Raw genomic sequence first — 22577 nt, 5'->3', positions numbered from 1 at the left:
TCCAGAACAATTGTATATTTTTGGTCTGCCCATATTTCACTACAGTAAGCAAAATGGTCGCTCACTTCCACTTGCTTTGTGTCTAACGAATGGGTTAGAAGTGCTTGCGAATTCTGGGCGGGTTTTGAACTTGAATTTTATGTTGTGTTGGTAAAGCTTTGCGTAGTGATAAAATGTGTGAAAGACCAAGTTGTATTTTTGAGAAAGATGCAATTTATTTTCCTCAGCACAGCAGTCACAGAGTTCACGTGGTCGGGAGTGCAATTAATTAACTGAATTATTCAGGAAAACTGAAATTAAATTCCATTTTTAATATTCTGCCCGGAGAAGTGGTATTGCTTGTTTCTTCAGCATCATATGTCAAAACATACGATGGGCTGAAACTATTTCAAGTAAGCTTCTTTAATAATTGAACAGAAGAAGATACTGTATAAATACTTCCATTTTGAAATATTAATAAATCCAGGTGGTGCTGGGTGTAAGTGAATCAGGTCACCAGTAAAAGAGGGAAGATGGATCTTTGTGGACGGGGGACAGAATAGGTTGGATGGATGGGAGTGGCAGCAGCTCGCAAGTAAGTTAATAATTACAGAAATAAAATTAACTAACACAATAGTGTTGTAAGTACAGAAAATTTCTAGGGCATGGGTTTACCAGAGGCCAATCCAGTATTTCACATTCAAATTTCTCTTTTATTTCAGGCTCTGGATGTTGACCGAACTGTTCTCTATAAAATGAAGAAATCCGTCAAAGCCATAAACCTATCTGGTCTGGGTAAGTAGGTAACAATTCCTTATAGTCTATATTTCACCTATATTGGTGAAACTGGAAGATCATTTAAGTCAGTCAGTCATCTCACTGAATCAGGAAGAGTTATATGGCTAACTGAGAAGATAAAAAATTACATTTGAAATAGCAATCTTGAACTAGCCGCATAATAGTGAGATCAGTGAGGGTGAAATTTTGTGATAGCTGAACCTGCCATATCTTACTGCTACCAAATGGGAGCTCCTTCCCCCTGATCGCAGCTACCTGTTCTTCCTGCCACCCCTGCTGCACGACAGCTCCCTAGGTGCTTTCATCAAGTCGCACATGCAGCCAAATCAACTTAGCCTGGGGTTAGATGAGCACCTGAAATGACAAAACATATGAGCCACGTCCACTGAGGGGTGAAGTTGCCCTTTTTGGTAGCAATAAGAAGCTACATTGGCACTGCTGTTTTTTAAAGCATCAGCCTTCCTGATGGTTTCCATTTATGTGTGTTGAGAATTTTGTGGCAAGAAACAGTTGATGAGCTGCAATGTTTTCTTGTCCTAACGTACAACGTCAGACGTTTCTCTGACACAAAATAAAAGCACGAAGAACTATTGCTGTGTACATTGTTTAGATGTGCCCCAGTCGCATGGAGTTCTGGGTGTTTATCTTCTTTGAAAAAATAAATGAAGCTTTTGTTTTTGTGGACCATCAGCAACAAGAAACAGCATTTTGTTGGCTTTTATTCTCCCTTTGCAGTTCCTAGCAATTAGAGCTGACAAAACCTATATTATATGCAAAATAGCTGTGCCCAGCAGTCTTGGAGAGCCACCAATGTCTGACAGAACTCGTGGGCGTGTTGGTGTTCAGATACAAGGTTATAACGAGAACTTCAACTGTGGCATAATTCTTATCAGCTAATCAAAAGGGAATTCCTTTTTACCTAAACTAATGAAGCCAGTTTTTGGGTTGTGGAGGGTCCAGTTTAAGCTGGAACCATCCGTCTGGATGGAGCTGCGTCATCCATAGTACTTATTTATTTGACACTCTACTCTGTTGTTTTGTTTATTTTTGGGTGGACAATTTTTGGGTGCCTGACTATGCCTGCTAATCAGTGTGCTTGTTAGAATAGTGTAGAAAATCACTGCATTTTGGCATATAAATCAGTACCTTGATAGTTTTTAAGATCATGTTGCCCAATCTTGACAATAAAGGTTGGAAGGCGTTTCTCTTCCAGCAGCAGAAATATTGCCAACCCAGCCGCTTGCCAGCACTTGAGGTTCCTTTTGACAAAAAAAAAAAACCTGTCCCTGCACTCATAAGAGCACAGTTTTTGTTTTGTTGTTTGTTTTTAATATAGGTTCCATAGTATTAAGTGTACCTGTTCTGTTTTCGAAGTGTATGAATTTAGAAACCACTTAGAATGTAGAGGTTTGGATAGGGATCCCAATTTGCGCATAATTTAGTTTCTTATTAAAAAAAAAAGCTTAAAGCCTCAAAAAAAATGGCTCAGATAAATTTTTTTTTGATAGATTCCAAACCTGTTGGTAGGAAAACTTTTAAAGCCTATCAGGAAGATACCAGAGGGCAAGGAGAGTATTTAGGAGCAGGTGCTGTGGGAAAAAAAGACCATTACCTGCTCTTCAGGTGTATTGCTGGAGTACCAGCTCCAATATCGTATTGCTACAACAAGTACCGTCAGCATTCTGGGGTATAATAATAAACATTTAAAACTGTGGCTGAGCTGCTGGTTTGTGGGCTGCTTTTTAATCTGATGCGTAGAGCCAGAAGCCCAGGCCCAGTGTGGGGGGATGCTGTGTGGAACAGAAAGCTCTTGTTTCCTTGGGTAAACCATCAGCGTGCTTCAACTGCTGGTTTCGCATCTGACTACGACAATTAACTGGTGGAGTTGCAACGTGCCAGCTCCTGGTTTTCGCTGTCTGTGCCAGTTTGTTCAGAGCGTGTTCAGCTGTATGTATGCCACACAAGAGCATTAGCTGTACGTCCTTAACTTACCCTGTAGCTCAGGTAGCAGGTTTCAGAAAGACATAGAATTAATGCTACAAGTATCCAATATATCCAATACCCAAATATCCAATGCAGTCTTTAATTACATGACGTTATACTGCTGCTCCACAGGGTTGTAGTTTCATGTATTGGAAATCAAAGCAAGTTTCTAGCTGATTGAGAAATACGGTTCCTGAGAGTCCGAATAGAAATAGGATCAGACAGGCGGCTTTGGAAGTTGGAGCTCACTGGGTTTATTTAGCAGGTTGTGTAACTAATTCACAGAAATTTGGAGAAAGGACATTGCAACACGAATCCTTTGTTTATTAAATTGCTGACATATACAAATAGGCCTGAAATTAAACTGGATCATTGCTTGTTTGAACTAAAATTAATCTTCTCTAAATAGTCTCCCTGGTTTCTGCTGGTTTCATGTAATGGCCATGAAGGATCCTTTGTTCTTATTCACGCATAATTTGTTTTCGAGGGTGGTTTTTTTTTTCAACTTCTTTTGAAGCACTAGAAATTTGTCAGAGCTAGAATAAGAAATAGGCAACATTAACTTTCTCAGGTATCAACTTGGAGAAAGCTTTTTGTGTTTGAGCTTAACTTGGTCACTAAGTTTGGGTTCAGAATTCTTTTTTATTCCCTACGCCATGTTGTCAGGCTGTTTTTTTTAATGTCTGTCCACACTGGCAAGTAACATGGTATGCTAGAAGTAGATACGACTGAGGCCCCTCAGATTTCCCTTGTATTTGAATTAGGGGAACCTGCTTTGGCCTAGATTTCATAACAACTCCCTGGACTGAATAACCTCACAACCCATATAGTTCAAAGCTTTCTGAAGAGCAGCAGCCTGAAGTGGGTGCTGGATGACTTGTGTTGGTGCAGCCTAAACCTGTCTTCAGAGCCTGTCCTCTCCGTTAGGCTTCTGATTCTGGGGCAGAACTTCTGGTTTTGTTGTCTCAGGAGGGAACCTGATGGTCGTGAACTGCTCTGAGAACTCAATCAGCCCATGGGGAATGCAGACTGCTGGGATTTGCTTCAGATCCCCACTGCTGCTGTGGAACAGGGGTAACGTGGTTACAGGTTTCATCCTCATCTGTAATGTTTGTAGTCCATTTCCTAGGATGATCTGAGAGTCTTTGCTGTATTGCCTCCTATTGCAGGGATTCAGGACTCTGGCAACACACCTGATCCCCTCTGATTCTTTGTTCAGCACACAGCACTTAACTGAACTTCTGAAAAGTTTTTTCTTTTTTTTTTTTTTAGTTTAGTTGTACTTTTTGTAACCCGTTATCTTCTGACTGTATGTTCCTGTTTTGCTCTTTTTGAAGCTCATGTGGAAAATGAAGAACAGTACACACAAGCACTGGAGAAATTTGGAGGCAACTGTGTTTGCAGGGATGACCCAGATTTGGGAACAGCATTTTTAAAATTTTCTGTGTTTACAAAGGAATTAACTGCACTCTTCAAAAATTTGGTAAGAATTTTGCTTGCAGAAAAACGTTACATTTGTAATGGCATTACAGCCCCTGTATTTCTGAATTACAGCAGCTCTTCCAGTTGACAATGATTTGTGTTTTAGTAACCACTGTTTTTATAAATAAATAAATAATATATTTTAAAAAATCTTGTCTTAGGGAAACATCTTATGTCTTAGCCTTTCCCCTTTCAAATCTCAAAAACAAACAACAACAACAACAAACCTCTTCCAACAATTCTCACGTCTAAATGCTTCCCACAACAAAGTAGTTATAATGTATTATAAAGTGCACATACAAAACTCATTTAAAAATGTGAAACCAGTAGAACCCAACTGGGTTTACTCTGTTTTGACATCGCTTTTTCTTTACTTTTTCACACTTTTTATAAAGGGACATTTTAGTGTCCCTGGAAGAGAGAGTCTCTTGCTTCTCAGAGAAGAGAGTCAGGAAGAAGAAATGAAATGTAATGCTATAATGACAATAGTGTCCACTGGGGACCCGTCCTGCAACTGAAGCCAGTAAGACTTAAAAGACTTAAAAGTTTTACTAGCTTACTGAGCAAAATGGGATGGAGCCAAATGGAAGAAACGGAATTTTAATTACGAATGGAGAATTTTCAGCCTCAATTTCACATTAATCAGAGGGCACAAGCAGAGCAGATTCTGATTCTCCATGCTACTAGCTAGAGCTATGTCTGAACAAGTCCCAAACTATGTGGAGCCACGGAACTCTTAAAAGTAGGAAGTAAATTAGGAGCAAGGAAAGGGAGATGATCCAGATTGATACAAACATTTGAAAGTCTGTGTCTGCTGAATCAATGGGATGTGGACAGATCAGATGCTGTTGTGAATCTAGACCAAATGTCTAGTTTACAGCCAGCTGGTCATAATCAGTTCTTTGGGGAATGTTTCCAGCTGATGTGATTTAGGGCAGTCCCATTTGTTCCCTGATGCTGTCCTCTTTTTACTCAATCGTGATATTGAGGAGAGGGAGAGACTGCACCCCAGATGTGTTTATCTGTAGTGAAATGTATTTCACGTTGGTCATATTGATTTGAATATCTCTGGATGTACAAATAGTATCTGAGATTGTCTATCATAAAAGGATCCTTATCGAGTGCAAGTCAGTCATTTATCCCGAGTAGTCTCTTATACAGCAGTAGACTGCTCATATGGGAGGGGAAATAGAGTGGGTTTTCTGATTAATACCTTCTGTTGACAAAAACCCCTCTCTCTATTATATTAATTGCAATGTGGTGACTTCATTAAACAAATGAATCTGTGAAATGTGATGTTTGTGTGGTTTAAAAAAGCAATCTACTAAAAGCTGCATCCCCTCCCCAGAAAAAAACCTTTAATGTATTGTATTTTAAGAAGACTTTCAAAAGCCAAAAAATGTTGCAGTTTTACCAAAAATCTTAAGTATTTGTCCTCTCAAAAACAGTAATTACAGTCTTTGCCAAATATTTCTGACAAGAATAACTTTTCTTCCACAAACTTCAAAGCAAAATAAAAACAGAATATATGTCTATAGGAAGTGGGATGCATCTTATTAAGTTTGTCTTATCCAAGACATAACTTTTTGTTTATCTTCTCCATAGGATATTTCTAAATCTTTTTTTCCTATGTTCTGCTTTCCTACTCTAAACTATGTATTTTTGCTTCAGTTTACATATATATAAGAAAAGAATAAGTTGTGAGATAGTAGCTAAGTCTTCAGTTTTTCCTCAGTTTGTGGCTCTGATTTTCTCTGCTTTTGAAGTGTACAATAGTTTCACATACACATGATGTAATTTTTGTTTTTCTTAACACTTCCATAACAGAGCCATCTTCTCTCTTAGAAAGATATGTCTGGTGAAGGATAGGTCTCTGTAAGGTTCTGCTCTTCCCTGATGTGCTTCATATTATTGAGATTTGAAGTTTTTTGTTTTCTCCCGGAAACAGAAACTGAAAGAGAAGACTGAAGAAATAGAGGAACATAATGGACCTTGAATTTGGTGTCTTATTTCTTTTTTTTTTTTTTTAGGAAGAGTTCCCTCTGAAATTATATATATATATATATATATATATATATATATAAACGATATATATATATAAACGATATATATATATAAAGCCAGAAGACAGAACTTCCATCGTTGCTCAAAAATATCGTACTTATAAACAAGAATTACAAAATTATGAAAGAATTCTAAAGCAAAATTGTTGATCTCTTTAACTTTGCCTATTAGAAATTAATACCACTGGAATAAGTTGTTTGTAGCTCTGGTCACTTCAAATATCTGTTCAAAAGTTCACTGATGTAGGTCTAATTTTCCAAGAGATTACAAGGGTATTGACTAGCATAAAAAGTCCTAGCTAGTAGTTGGAAATAATTTGGATTTTTTGTAATAATGATAGCCATATGTGAAGCAAGCCCCATGCTTTCTCACAGTGTTGTGAAGTATCCAACTCTGAATGCCGTAAGCGTGTTGGCAGTAAAAACATCCTTCTTCTCCAGTCTTTCCTTATAGCACCCAACACGTTTTGGTTGTAAATAGTTTCATCAGAAATGTAGCTTGTGATATACAACCTCCTGCTGTTTAAAAAACAAAACACCACAGTATGAAAGGTATTGTTTTGAATGGACCTCTACCTGAAGTTTCACAGGACACTGAATTTTCACAGAAGACTTCAGCTGAAATGAGTGGGGGAATGTGCAGGGAAGTGCGAGGACATGTTCAGACTGGAACAGATGCCAAAGCTGTTAACACTGGCAAAGCTTAAGGGCTACTGTCAAGTTTTGCTTTGTCATATATTTTGATTTTATTTCTGGAAGCTGATGTGTTCTGTCAGCTCTTGGTCTGGGTGGCATTTGGAGCTGGAGCTCTGACGTGCTTCTGCAGAAAGATGTTCTTTTAAACTTGTCATCAGTAAGGTAAAGGAAAGATCAAGTTGTTCTACTTTAACAGAGTTTTTTAGGTCTTGTTTTCTCTAGTATTTTTAAAGGTTTCTTAAAAGACTTTGATGTTTTCTGGGACTTATCACAGCATTAATGTTTTAAAATATTTTATTAAAATATGAAGTTTTTTTTTCTTACAATCAAATTATTCAACTGTAAACTGTTTAATTTAAAATTCGGGTCTTGGAATTGGTTGGGTTTTTTGTGCGTTTTGCTGTACTTCTTTTCTGAAGAGCTATGGTTCTTCAAATTTGAAATGATTTATAGAACTTCTTCAAGAGAAGACGTAAATGGATGTTTATTGCATATCAGGTCCTTGTAGCTACTCACTTTAACCTAACACATTGCTTTGATCAGTTTATGATAAACTCTATTTTTTCTCTAGACATAGCTCCAATACCAAGCTATACATGGTCTTTGAACTTCCTTTGAATTAGAAATGTTTTTAAGTTTGATCAATTAAAAAGTCTTTTTTGGTAGTGAAAAATAAGTAAAGGAGGCATTTTTAGAGCTAGCACAGTACTTTTTGTGGCACATACAGTATTGCTTCTTGGACATTTTTCTTACTGATGGCAACCTGGGTGCTAATTCTTGACAGAATGGTTGCACTGACAGTTGTCAGGTAGGTTAGGTTTGTATGGCACTTGCTTATAATGTGAATTACTCTGTCTTCCTAAGAAATTTAGTGCTAAGTGATAAAGGTGTGAGGCTTCAATATGAGAAATACTACACAGCATAAATATTTTTTTCCTTTAATCCTGTTCTTAGACTGTTCAGCCAGGAGGAAATAAAATCTGTAATTTCTTGTTGTCTTTGTCAGCACTCCCTGAAGAGAGATTTGATTTGTGAAAATGAAGTGGCTATTTAACAAATTCCATTTTGTGTATTTGTTGTTGTTCTACATATTTTTGTCCGTTCTTTTTCATTTAAATTTAAAGCTAATGAAATATGCTGAACTGAGAAGACTGGAATCTGCTCTCTCCACTGTGTAGCTGGAAGGTAGAGATTCCATGTGAGAAGTTTTTCTATTAATAATTATTGGATTTCTAGCCAGGAGAAATGGAAAGACATTGATAGCAGGTTTTTTTTGTTTTTTTTTTTTTTTTTGACTATATGCTCCTATTTTACTTAATTTTTTAACTGTAAGAAGAAAGATTTGGTTAAATGCAAAAGGTAACCAATAAAAACTGAAAGAATTATCTTTTTTGTACTATATACTGAACTTACAGAATTTTATGCCCTGATTTTTCTCTCCAACATAATAGGTCAGCACAAGGTTTTAAAAATATATTTGGCGTCTGAACCTTCACAAGTATTTTTTGTTTAGAAGGAGGCATCTTAGTTAGGTATGTAAAACAAGCTATAGATACATATATATATAATATATATATGTATGTATATATATGAGGTTTTGGGTTATTATGCGTGAAGATTAATGATTGAAGATTGATGATTAAAGAGCAGCACAAAGGAATTCCAGCCACTGTAGCCAGTAAGTCAGCTTCGTCAGTGGCCCAACTTATGTACCTCTATGGAAATGCATGTAGCATGGGGAATATCTTTGTTGGTGACAAGGACAGTGGCATCGTGTGTCCCCTCAGCAAGTTTGCTGGTGACACCAAGCTGTGAGGGGTGCTCAACACGCAGGAGGGAAGGGATGGCATCCAGAGGGACCTGGACAGGCCTGAGAGGTGGGCCTGTGCGAACCTCATGACATTCAACAAGGCCAAGTGCAAGGTCCTGCACATGGGTTGGGGCAGTCACAAGCGCAGATACAGGCTGGGCAGAGAACGAACTGAGAGCAGCTCTGAGGAGAAGGACCTGGGGGTGTTGGTAGATGAGAAGCTCAACATGAGTCAGAAATGTGCGCTCCGTACCCTGTGCTGCATCAAAAGCAATGTGGCCAGCAGGGCAAGGGAGGTGACTCTCCCCCTCTACTCTGCTCTTGTGAGACCCCACCTGGCTGTACTGGGTTCAGCTCTGGGGACCCCAGCACAAAAAGGACATGGAGCTGTTGGAATGAGTCCAGAGGAGGGCCACGATGATAATCAAGGGGCTGGAGCACCTCTCCTCTGAAGACAAGCTGGGGTTGTTCAGCCTGGAGAAGACCCCAGGCCTTCCAGTACCTAAAGGAGGCCTACAGGAAAGCTGGGGTGGGACTCTGTCAGGGGATGGAGTGATAGGACAAGGGGTAATGGTTTTAAATTAAAAAAAAATGTAGATCTACAGTAGATATAAGGAAGAAATTCTTTACTATGAGAACAGTGAGGCACTGGCACAGGCTGCCCAGAGAAGCTGTGGGTGCCCCATCCCTGGGAGTGTTCAAGGCCAGGCTGGATGGGGCTTTGGGCAACCTGGTCTGATGGGAGGTGTCCCTGCTCATGGCAGGGGGTTGGAATGAGGTGGTCTTTAAGGTCCCTTCCAACCCAAACCATTCAGAGATTCTGTGATTTTGGTTGTGTTGCTTTTGTTTTTCACTGATGCTCTTTAGGAAAGATTGGCTTAATAGTGAGAGGGGGGAAGAAATGAAGAGTACTGTTTGATTTACAGACGTCTTTCTAAAATGAGAAGAGTTTACAGAATAATATTCTAAATCACGGAGGGTGGTGTCAAGAAAAATACGGAAATGTGAGGGCTGATCTCCATTTTCAGTCTTCTTAAAAATTATCTTTAGGAGCTACTGAAGACAGAATTATCTAAGGGTCTAAAAAGATTGAAATAATCATAAAGTAATGTAAAATTTAATGTAGATCATGAAATAGATGTTAAAGCTTGCTCTTGCAGTGAGATATGCAAGTACAGTCATTGCAACAGGCCTTTTTGTTGTAGGTGCTAGGAAAAGCGAGGAGTAATAATTCCTCCTTACGTGGCATGGGTTCAGCTCCGTCTGGAACCTTATCTTTATTTCTTTGCCAAAAAGATATTGGTCCAACTGGAAGAAACTCAGAGGACAGTAACAAAAAAATGGTCAGGGCTTGAAGAGGTTGATTTATGAAGAAAGCACAGAAGGGTTGTAATGTATGGTTTGGCTCAAAGATAGCTGTGAGCTTGCAGAAGGGGAACTTAATAAATTGCATGTAAATGGGATCTCGCTGTGAAAAATATTAGATGAAGTGGCCCATAGAAAGGAGCGGAAGATGTTTTAACCTAGGTTAGAAAGTGTGCAGTTGGGAATTCTCCTCTGGCAAGGAATAACCTCAAGTCTCTTCTCCATTTTCTACGCTTTATGCCTTCAAGAATATATGAAAAAATATGTAGTACCTGTCATTTTATGTTTGCATTTCCTAATGGAGAAGGTCCCAATGTGTAGCTTGTGTATTATTGGTGGCATAGTGGTTGTTTGCAAGTGCTGTGTGGCAGCAGCACCATGCGTGGGAGCGTGGCGTGGTTTGAAGTTGAAAGTTTGTGCTGCAAAAATTTGAAAATTTTTATGTTACATGATTTTCTTAAGTCTTGTGGTTAGATGCTGAAAGCTCAAGGTTCAGACAAACTTCAGCTAGTGTCTCTTTGGGTTTTCACTCCTTCCCTGCTCGTGTTGATGGCCCTGTCCCCCTAAAGCACACATCGCTGGGAAAACTATTGGAAAGTATTCGGTGCAATAGTACTTGCCCTAAAGAAAAAGAAAAGAAAAATAATTACTTTCCTATCAACAGGCAATGCTACCATCACTTATAAACACCCAAGGTGGTGGTTGAGAAGCCTGTACTGAATACAAGGGAGGCATCTAGAATTTAGTAACGTGATGGGAGCCGTATCAGATGTCCCGCCAGTGTCTGAATTTTAGTTTGATCGAAAATGTCCTAAGGTCCACTCTGTTCATCTCTGTGTTAAGAAAAGCATTTAACTTCTCAACTTTTGAAGTAGTGAAAAACTTGCCTTTTTTTTTTTTTTCTTCTGGTTTGGATTTAGAAAACAACAAAACCTACTGAAGGACTGCAGGCGCTGGTATCCAGAGCTATGCTGAAAAAGCCTCATTAAAATAAATAGGAGTGCTGGCAAACGAACAACTCCGGTGTTTGGCCCTAGGCTCTTAAACTACTTGAAAAATTTCTTTCCGCTTTGCAAACGTTGGCCTGTCTGTTGCCTCTGCCATCACTTCTGGCAGCTGCGGGTTTGTTTATTTTTACATTCTCCCTCCTGCCATTTCTCCTCCTCCTCCTCTGAGCTTTCTCCAAGTTACGAAGTTTTAATTTATTATCCCATCTCTGTCATCTTATCTCGTTGGAAACTGTCAGAGGAAAACTGCGAGTCTGCCAAAGCGGCAGTGTTGGAAGTGGAAACCAGGTCAACTATTTCTTTCTTCTCTCTCTTGAGAGAGAAAACAACACGTGGAACTTGCAGGGTTCCTCTGACACAGGATGGCTTTAATTTCTCTGAAGCTTTCCTGCACCTTCGTGCATGTCTCTTTTGTCTTTTTTAAAAAATATTTTGAAACATAAATAATCAATGGAAGCAGCTGTATACATTTAGCTCTCTGTGTCCACACAGAGAAGGAGCTGCAGCGTATTAGTGCTTCCCCGTGTGCCAAAAATGAGTGTATATTTTTATATAGTTCAGCTTAAGCTTCTCAGGAAACAGGGAAAATGTAAGATCGTTCTTCTGTATCCTGCTTGCTGATTTATAAATACGAACAAGTATGATTCATCTAACTAGGCTAATAATGACAAGGTCATGCATTATGTATGTTTACATTTGGTGCAAGGAAAGCAGGACCACAGGGAATAAATACACTGGACTGATAAGATAACAACATACAGGTAGTAGCACACAGAAGGAATTCATTTGAATGGGCAAACATTCTCCATACTTTTAAAAAAAAAACGTTTTTTTGTTCCTACTCTTTCTTTAAAGTTGCTTCTGGAGCATTGTATCAAGGAGCATGCATTCATGCCCCATGAACTAAATCTCAAGGAAACATCCAGAGCAGTTTTGAAGGCTGGTTGATGTTCTTTGAATGTCTCACCTAATAGTTGAGGGTCTGCTCTTTTTCTGATTTAAGGAAAAAACTCTTGTCCTGAAACTGCTGCTGAGAAATGCCTTACTCTTGTTTTCTGCCTGATAATGTGCGCTTGAAGAATAATTAAATGGAGGCTATGAAGGCATTGAGCTTTAGGTTAGACTTTTTGACTACATCATAGCGTTGAAGTAGAATAACACAGTAGAAAATCTTGCACGGGATGAGAACTTAGATGTGGAAACCTCTTTCAGCTTCCCCTCTTGGATAGCCGTTATGGATGTCCATGTCAGTAGGGGTGTTTGTGTTTCATCCATCTTCTGCGGGAAGTTTTTAATTTTTACCAAATTTTTGGGTGATTTAAGCTGCTTCACTTACCTCTTAATGTCCAAAGTTAATAAAACTGTATGTTATGGATATATGTTGTTATTATTATGTTGGTGTGTGGATGTTGTAGTGCTGTTGAGAACTTAGGAAGGGCATGGTTTCCAGCCCTGCCAGCTAAGCATGTGTAGATGTTGCTCGTTCCGTTTTTATAGGAATTATTTTAATAACAAACGCAAAGAGTTTTAATTTAACTTGTTGATTGTAAAAAGCTGTGGTTGAGTCCCGCAGCTCCTTCTGGGAGAAGGAGCAGTAGGGTGGAGGAGGGGAAATGGGATTTATTGTAGTGACTTAATAGACCGGCTTTTCTTTATTTCTTCAATCTTCTCTATTCTTTTAAGCTTTAAAATTTATGTATGTTCTTTTCCTCTTTGGTTGCTGGCTGAAATTTCAAGCAAATACAGTAAATTAGCATTTTTGAAGAGAAAGGGTGGGGATTTGCATGTTTGTTTGAATGTTTAATAGCACTTGAGCATCACTGGGCATGAGGACCACTGGGTCTCATGCACAGGGGGTTGTTCTAGTGAGGACACCAAATAACTGTGGAGTGGTAAATATCCTTTTGTATTTTTCCATTTTGGGGAGGCTGAAGTGTCACAATTGGCAATATTTTTTTCTTGAAGTTCCCGTTAGTGTTGTTCCTTCTCTGGCTGGGTTATGCTAAATGGGACTTCTGATATTCTTTCTTGAAAAAGTCACATTTAAAAAAAACAAGTAACAACAACAAATACAAAAACCCACCCCAAGGCAACTTTCACCACACTGCTGTAAAAGTTAATCAGATTTTCTTTTCATAACATGATTCTAAAATACTCTGTCTATTACTCTTCAGTGCAGTCTGTTCAGGTTGTTACAGTTGTGCCTAGCTATTATGACCCAGACCTTGAACATTGTCCTTGAATCATAAAGGATTGGAAATGAAGTGTTTCTTTTCCTGGTGTATGCTACTTATTGTATTATTCATACTGTTTTTCATCAATCTTTGCCCTTATCAAAATATTATGGTACAGATACTCTATCTAGAGCCATGACTTTCTTTTTTTTATTTTTTCTTTAAATTAAGATTTTTTCGTCTTGAATTACTTGCTTGCTCTTGAATTACTTGCTTACACAAAACCTCGTAAAATCTTTATTCACAAGTTTGTACTGATAGATAAATTGTAAATATATTACCTTCTAAGAACACATGCAAAATATTTCAATAGTGGTATTTTAAAGGCCAGAGTTCTTCATCTTAACTTGTGTCAGAATAAGTTACCATGTTGTGTGAGAGTAGCAGATATATTTTATAGAATGAGCCTGAAGAGACAGCAAAATAAACAAGATTGATTTAAAACATACTCATGAACTAAGACACAAACGCAGAAAAATGGTGTCATTGTTTTGATATGATTTACACAGTGAAATCAGGCAATGTTAAAAATAGTGGTCTTATTTTCCAGTCACTGTTCGATGAGGTACTTGCATCAGCAGCAGTTCTGCTGGTTTCCTGCTGGCTTGGGTTATAGTGTTTGCAGAGTAAGTTTAATTAACTGGTGTTGCCTCCATGTTTGATTACTGCTTGTACTGATAAGTGTCTTCATAAAGTATTGTTTGGAAAATAATACGTAAGATTTTTTACTGAAATTCTTTGAAACGTGAACTGAGGCAACATACATGCTGCATTAGAATATATTAAAATATTTTGCTGTGCTTTTCCTGTATATAGATTCAGAATATGAACAACATAATCACTTTTCCATTGGACAGTTTGCTGAAGGGAGATCTGAAAGGAGTAAAAGGGGTATGTTTATATTCTTATTTATGTACAAAATTGTCATTCATATAATAAATACATTTAGCTAATATATTAATTTGATTTGATTTTAATCTTTTTAGCTTAATAAACAAAAGAATGCATTTTTATTATTGAGTCATCCTTTCTATTTGTGGTTTCACATACAGCATGCTGTTGTGACTACATATACAAAACATTTGGAAGCTTTAAAAGCAGTTCTGAGATACAGAAGATAAGCAGAGAAAGAGGTGTAAGAACTATTAATTTACAGATGCTTACTTAGGTGAAGGGGGCTAGTGTTTTAAAGGATTTTCATCAATATATTTCCTTAGCATTCTAAACATGCCCGGAACTTTACAGGTTTGGAAGAAATGCACATTATGCTGAATGAGCATGGCATTTTTCTTAACAAAGATTAAACCTACTTGTGCCCTGCAGATATTTCCTATTTGAAGTAATAATAACTTAGAACTCAAACGATGATATGTTTATAATAAATTTCAAAGCCTATAGCCAACAATCTTATTTGGCTTACGCTTCATTTACTACTGAGCAAACAGGAAGCAACTGGCAGCTATTGTTCTAAGACATTGAAGGAAGAACGAAAATGTACACAGACTAAAAATGGCCTCTGTAAGCTACTGGAGAATGAAAAGATTATTTATTAAGATACGCTTATGACCTCTGTGTTAGTTACCACATTTCGCTCCTCTTGTTCTTCTATTTTTCCGTGTCAAAATAAGTGCCCCTCATACAGTGTAGCTTCATGCCCCTGCTTTGAGAAAATAATCAAATGCTGCTTTAATTAATTCCATAATTGTTGAAGGATCTAGCTCATGTGAACTCCTAGAGATGCTTTTAAAAATCTGAATGTATTAATCCGATGTGCAAGATTACTTTTACACAGTCCTTAGGTGCGTTGTGCAGGAACAAGCAAAATACCTTGTTCTAGTAGGCATTGCAAAAGGCAAAGATTCATAGTTAGGTCTATAGTATCTTTCACATAAATAAGTAACTGCATTATTATTTCTCTTTGTTTTTGACAGGACCTGAAAAAACCCTTTGATAAAGCTTGGAAGGACTATGAAACAAAAGTGTATGTATCTTTTAAACTTTTATATAGATGGGAAGTATAATGGAAATCTAGGAAGGATGTTATTTAGAATTAAGGTCCTAGAAAAAAGTCCTAGCTGGGAAGGTTTTTTATTTGGATAAAAAAAAAAAAGGAGCTGTAGTGCATAAACACAACCATTTCAAGTTGTGTAATAAACAACTTACTTCACGAGTAATATATATATATTTGTTTAATGCCATTAGAGTTAATATCTCCGGTAGAACTGTTTACTTAATGAAGTTCCAAGTAATCAGCATAATCTCCCGCTACATGTTCTTCTACTTAAGTTGGGGAAGTTCTATTTCGATTGGGAAAGATTATTATTATTTTTTTAATAGTGTTCTTATTAGTACTCTGAATCTACTACATGTGAAAGTCAACTAGCTTTTCTGTCTTCCTCTACTTTTGGAGAACACTAAAAAGGAGAAGTTATCCACCCTGTGTTTTCATCTTTTAAGTACCAAAAGTATAGCAATGTAATTGTACTTCTTGATGTCATTTTAAGGATTTGTTGTTATTTTTCTCCTCCTCTTCGTGAACTAATTCACTGTAGTTAGCAAGTTTCTTTAGTCAGAAGAGCACAGAAGAAATGTCCATGTGTTTTCAAAAGTCTTAAAAAAAAAAAAAAAGTCAAGAATATGTAAACCATATGTAATGTCTCTGGCTCTAGCAGGTCTTATGAGACTTGTGTCCAAAGCTGAGGTCTATAGTGGCTTAGTGGCTGCTGAGCCTTTGGCACTTACCAACAAAGTTGTGAGGATGGTGTGGGAGTAAGTTTGTTTACTGGTATGGCTCCAAAACAGTTTGCAATTCCAGATCAGTCCAGTACCAGGAACCTTACTGTACTACATGTATTTAGTGACGTTTATTTAAAGATACGAATGTTTTCTGCGTTTCCTGACAAGGTTGGATGCTCTCAGCAGGTGTACTGCACACTGTATCCAACTAAATGAATCAAATAAGTCAACAAAGCTTGACACCTAAGATCAAACAATTAATTTTGGTACCTCATATATCTGTGAATGGCTTAGTGCCCTTTCTCAGGAGTAGTTACAATTCCTGGGTTGGCCAAGTCAATTGTGTCAGCACAGCTGGTAGTCTCTGAAGTAGAATTTCATAGTGGGTTTTATTCCTTACTCCAATATTACCTGGGTTGTGACTATCAGTTGAGCTTTGTCAGTTATCCAGCCAGCATGTTTGATCTTCTGAGGTCATCAGCTCCACACGTATCAGACCATTTCTGATGATTCAGGTCCAGAAGAATCACATAGATCCCTGGCTGCCTAGGTTGGCTGAGAATCTAGCACCATTTTTTTTTTTTTTTTGCAGTCACACAAAAGGTAATGATTCTCTGGTGCCTACTGAGCTGGCCTGTCTGAAATCATGTGCAGATATTCTTCAGAAGTGGTTCCTGTAGGGTGTTTATTCACGAAAGCAACAAGTTGAGCAAGTTAAATAAATCTCATTATTCCTTTTGTGAATAACAATGAAAAAGGTATAATTACTGCTTTCCAGGCTTGATTTTTGAGGAGGACCTTAGTGGTGTTACGTTGGTGAAAGTGCCTGTCTATAGCTGGGTTTTTGTAACAAGATATTCTGAAACGTTAACGTAAACCTCCAGCGCGAATCCTTGGAAGACTGTAACTGTGTCAAGATTGTGATTGTTCCAGTGCTTTTTGTTCTTAATTTCAGTGAATGATCCTGTTTGGTGCCCTGCCAATTTTCAGCTTTTGGAGTAATTAAGATTTCTAACCGTTGCCCATGTCAGTAGTTTGTCTCTGAGGATGGGCTGTAAGGAACACCCGTGTAATTTAGCCTGATATTGTCTACTTGTGCTTGATTACTAGATCTGAAAGCTTCTTTAATTATGTATAACTCATTCATAGTGATGTCCCACAAAGCTTATGTGCAGAATTGAAAATAAATACGTGTGCAGGCTGCTGGGACGCACACCAAGAACCCTCTGTTCCTAGTGGACCAAGACCTCGGATGTTTTTAGAATTTCTCATGGAATATTCACGAGGGTGAGCATGTTCCAGTGATGTAAGGATTTGTGCTTTGATCCTCGGTTTGCTTATAGTAGCAGGTGATATGTTTCAGAGTTGCATACTCTAGAAATATTTTCCTTTTTCAAAAAATCTTAGTTAAGTACTTGAGGAATTGAAATGTCCATAGGAAATGTACTTGAATCTGTGTATTTGGGAAATCTCATTTGAGTTTAAAGACAGTAGATACCTAGAAAAAATGTTTTGCATACATTGTTACATTCAGCACCTGAAAATGCAATGTTGGCATTGTATTTATTTTCTCTGTGGGATCTAATCCAATGCTGCTGGTATGAGATCTTGAGATTATTATTTTTTTTTTTTCGTTTTAAGCAACAGTCTTGTAAAAACTCTGCATTCTGTCTTTGCTTTGAAACAAGACGCTTCGTTTTTGATCCCAGACCAGTTCTTTTCTCTGCTGTAAGGAGATACTTCTTTCCAAGTTACCTCTCTAGTTTTTGCAAGATTCTTTAACAAATGAAACACATTTCCTTGACAGTGCTTATTTCTAAACTACTTATGTCACAGTTTATTCAGCATCCAAAACCTGAAAGTAGCACATGTACATCAGGAAATTCTTTCAGATCCATTACCATTTTCTCTGATACTTCTGGGTGGTGGCTTGGTGCAGTTGCTGTGTTTTTAACTGCTAGCTTTTTAAGCAGTTAGATGAAAGCTCCACATCAGCATTCTAGAGTTTAAAGCTGTTTGTCTAGCCTGTTGGACTCCTTCACTTTGATCAAGACCAAAGGATCATCTGCTTGAGGCTTGGGATAGGGAGCCTGGGAATGCCATTTACAGGCAAATTCTTCAAAGGTTTTTTGTGACTATTTTTTTGGTTGTTGTTTTGCAAGAGCTTTTTGGGGCTTAAGTTTGGCAGTCAAGAAATATTATTTTTCTGTGCAATCTGCCTCACTTCTACCAAGGAGAAGATCAATTCTCTCTAGATTTGTTCAACTAAATTCAGAACAGATCTTCACTGACATGACACCCTTGCCTCTGCAGGAGGACTGTGGGATTTGTCAAACTATCTCATGTAGAAGATCAATTTCCAGACAAGTTGAGATGTTACTAGCTATTATTATTGAGCCTTGGCCTCTACAGATCTCATGCTGCAAGTTTAATGATGTGATTTTGAAGCTCGGGTGAGAATGTTAATTCGAGTCTGAACTTGTTGAGGTCAGCTTTTATCATCTACTAAGTTTTGGACATAGGAAAACCATGAAGTTTTTCTGGTTTGCTGGAGTTGCTATTATGTACGCCACTGAGGTTTCTAGAGATAATGACTGTTTTGATTCTGTGGCTGTTCCTAATGGATCTGAACTTCCTTATATCTGTGCATTTCGGTCATCCGTAGCAGTGAGGGAATGCAGAGTTGTTTCAAGAATTCTTAATCGTGTTGAATTTCTTTTTAGTAGTATCCACACAGCCTCTGCCTCAAAAAAAGAAAAGGGGGAAGAAAAAAAAAAAAGGCCAAGGACTAACCTCAGTGACCTACAGCTTGTGCTGCTGGAGTGGCGTGGTGAATTTCGGTGTTGATAGCTGCAGGTTTGCTCAGTCTTCTTCAGTCTGTTGGACGACTCCTGGTTTGGACTGTGCTTAAAGCCAGTACTAGGATTATGCTTAGTTAGCTAGATTTTCCAGTGATACTTCTCTCGAATCTCTATCTTTTTTTTTCACCTTCTGTTTTTTTTTCTTTTCCCTTTGGGTTAACAAACCATTCAAGGCTTCTAGGCAGCCTTTTGGTTTTGTCTGCCTGACTCTCTTTACCATATGCTTAAAATCATACCATTGGTCTTCATTTCCAAGTCACAAGTTCAGACCTGTGAAGCTAAACACCAAATAACAGTGGTATTTTCGTAGTCTGTGGAGAAGTGACGATGACTTCGCCCGGATTTCTGTCATGATAAGGAGATTCTTATCCAATTCTTCAGCTTGATAAGCAGAATACTTCGGATTCTTCCTTATAAAGACAACTTATTTGCCTTAGTATTTCATCTCACTTGCATGTTTTTGATGACATAGCAGGTGTTAATATAAATAATAAAAATTTGGCTTATTTGAAAAGAAATTCAGTTAATTCAAAATTGCTTTTTTTCCCCTTCTTTCCCATAACAATTTCTGAACTGCTTCTTCAAGCTCTGTATGAAATAGTGTGTTTAAAAATATTTATATAACTAGTCTTGTTTGGGAGAGTAATGTTAAGATCCATTCTTAAACTCTTGGATGACCATCCATCAATGTTGATTATTATGCAGTGTTGATTATTATTATTATTATTATTATTATTATTATTATTATTATTATTATTATTATCTCCCTGTAGATACCTAAATCCTTGTAGTATTTTCCTCAAGATCGCCTTAGCTGACGTAACTGAGGAAGGCCTTATACTTCGGAATTGTTCTTGAATAAGGGAGTAAGAGGAGCAAGTAACTCAAAGCTTTATGCCAACCTACTTTAATCAAAAATTGGGAATATCCTGAGGTGACATTTGTGAATAATTCATCTTTCCTCACCATCTGTCATTAGCATGCTCCAGTTGTAGCCCTGAAGATTTTTAAGTGGTTTTAAGGGTAGTTCAAAGCAGTGTATTTCTCTTAGACCTCAGTTAGACTCTGTTTTGCCCATGTGAGCAGGAAAACACTGTCTTTCCCCTGTGGAGCAGCAGTGGGACTAGTCTGTCTGTGTCTTTGACTGGAACTGGTGCAGACGGGGCTCTTTTTGTGATGAGGCAGTTGCTTTCCCCCATGTACTTAAACACTAATGGCAGGCACGCCGGGGGAGCATATGGGGAAGGAGCGTACGTCATAACAACTGCTCGTGCTTCCAGCAGGCAGACCGTACCCAACAAGGCAGGGAGCCAGATTTCACCCATGTTCTTTAGTTTGATCAGTCCTGTTGTGGTAGAGTTCGAGGTAGGTATTGTATTGCTTTTGTACAGGAGACACAACCAGAAACTTACTGAAGCATGTTATTTATGCCTTTTTTAGCTGTATGGCCATGTCTGTATTCCACACACAAACCTGTCTTTCCTGAAAAGAAAAAATGTTAATCTTTTTTGTTATAAAGATGACTTTATTTTTAGGCCTGTGAATATATATTATCTTCAGAAGTCTAATAAGTGCTGTGCTAATGCTATGAAAAATTAAAGCTTAATGAAAACTAACAAGCTTTTCTTGGGAAGTCTGGCTGGCTCCCTTTCCTCCTTTGCCATTCCCCTTTTAGAAGCGAGGCATGGAGTCTGTTATGCACACTTGAGTGAATAAAACAAGTTGTTTGAATGTGCTTCTGGGATTATGAGATCAAGGCAGTAGTCTGAAGTGCATTACATCACTGTGTAGGAATGCAAGCACGCGTTTCTAGATATAGCCATCATAAATGATTTGCTTCTGAACCATCTGAAGTCAATAGGAGAATGAACAAGTTCTTATTACAGTCTTCTGTAAAGGTGTCTGCATAGCTATGTGTTATTAAGTGATGATGTTTCCAGTCTGTTAAACTCATTTTTTGAGCAATATTTAAAAATAGTATCCAAAAACTTCCACGAGCTATTCTCAAATTACTTCTTCGGGTCTGTACCTTGACTCAATAGATCACTGATATGCGTAGATCATGGATACTTCTGCCACGTTTTCTTTTAAAGTATGTACATGAGGCAAATTGGAGGACAAATAATCTTGAAAACAGTGGCATAGAAAGTAAGTGCTAAGTGAGGTAGCTTTTATAAACTGCTTTGAGCCTGGGATTTCATGTTAAGTATTTTTATTTAGAAAGAGAATACTTTTGAATTAAATGGCAAAAGCTTTGAATGAATCTGCATATATAATGGATGAAGTACTGGAAAGATTTGGATACGTTTTTCTCATTCTGCCCTCTTCTCCCCACCTCCCAGAGCAGGATGAGTGAAAGAGAAAAGCTGGAGATGACTTACTTCTCTTTTCAGGACTTGGGTGATAGGAGAGATGGTAGGTGGTGCTTTGCTGTCAGCCTTGCCAGGCAGTAGGATAAAATCAGTTGGAGGCTCTCCCACTGCGAGACCAGAATGCCAGAGCTGAAGCTGCAGAGTCAGGCTGAAAAGGAAGACTGGACGAAGAAAGGATACTTGAAGGGAAAATGTGTAACACTGTTCTGTGAAACAAAATAGCGCTTGGAAGCACTCTGTTTTCAAAAGTGCACCCCCTGAGCTTTCCAAGTGGTATTGCTGTTGTTCTGCACCTTCTCACCTGCGTACCCAGACTCAGCCCGGCTTACTGCTGCTACATCGGGAGGGAGAAGAAGAAAAACAGAGCTCCTGCCAAGCCAGCTTGCTGCTGCTGTGTCTACACAGGGCGTTCCAGGTGTTTACCCTTGTTCACTGATGGAAAATAAATGCCAGCCTTAGGCGTGTTAAACAGTAACAGGTCACATCCTTCTGAAAGATTTATTTTTTTATTTATTAAAAAGGAAAAGCAAAGAAAAAAGCATACTTTATGTTTGTTTATATCATGATATGTAGGGCACAAGTGACTTATTTGAGATTAAAATTTATACTGAAAAACAGTTGCTCCTCAAGTTGGAGCTTTACAAATTGTCATATAGGGAAACTTGAATGGGCAAGGCCACTTATTTATCTCTTCTACTTTTTTTTGTTAGAATTCTTCGTCCTGTGTTTCAGCTGTACTTGTCTGTTACCCCGTCAGAGCTCGTTGTATATTAGTCATGTGCAGCTGTGTTGTAAATGGGCTGAAGGATGCTCAGATTTTAATGTTAGTCAGCAAGGTCCGTCTATATCTGCAATATGTGCAGCATGAGCTTCAAGAACAGCAATTTTACAAAACACTTGCTTCTTTCTTATTGCTCCTAGAAGATTTTCTGAGACTTTTCCCTATTTTCTTATTTATTTTGTTTAATTGATTTACCTGAAAAACCTGAATATGTCATAATATTTTGAAACCCCATTATGGTACATCGTATAAACGTCTTTGCCAGAAGGATTTGATTAATGTAACAGTGCAGTGCCACTTGATGCTGCCAGACCCGGACTTGCCCCTTGCAATTTGATAGGAAACACAACTAAACCTTAGCACCCAGAAGATTTGCATGTGGCACTGCCTTACATGGTTTCTTTGTTTCC

General features: G+C 38.1%; 1 protein-coding gene across 9 annotated transcripts in view; it reads left to right on the top strand.

The window, feature by feature from the left end:
• ASAP2 (ArfGAP with SH3 domain, ankyrin repeat and PH domain 2) overlaps positions 1-22577 on the top strand; it is an 88592-nt gene that overhangs the window by 22607 nt on the left and 43408 nt on the right. For all 9 annotated transcript variants that reach the window (XM_040551679.1, XM_040551681.1, XM_040551680.1 and 6 more), the window contains exons 2-5: positions 702-774; positions 4098-4243; positions 14234-14308; positions 15349-15398. In XM_040551679.1, the coding sequence (XP_040407613.1) occupies positions 735-774; positions 4098-4243; positions 14234-14308; positions 15349-15398 (311 nt within the window). In that variant the 5' untranslated portion in view covers positions 702-734. The remainder of the gene's footprint in view (positions 1-701; positions 775-4097; positions 4244-14233; positions 14309-15348; positions 15399-22577) is intronic.

Source organism: Cygnus olor, chromosome 3, assembly GCF_009769625.2.
Source record: "Cygnus olor isolate bCygOlo1 chromosome 3, bCygOlo1.pri.v2, whole genome shotgun sequence".
Taxonomy (NCBI): domain Eukaryota; kingdom Metazoa; phylum Chordata; class Aves; order Anseriformes; family Anatidae; genus Cygnus; species Cygnus olor.
This window is presented reverse-complemented; position numbering and strand designations above follow the sequence as displayed.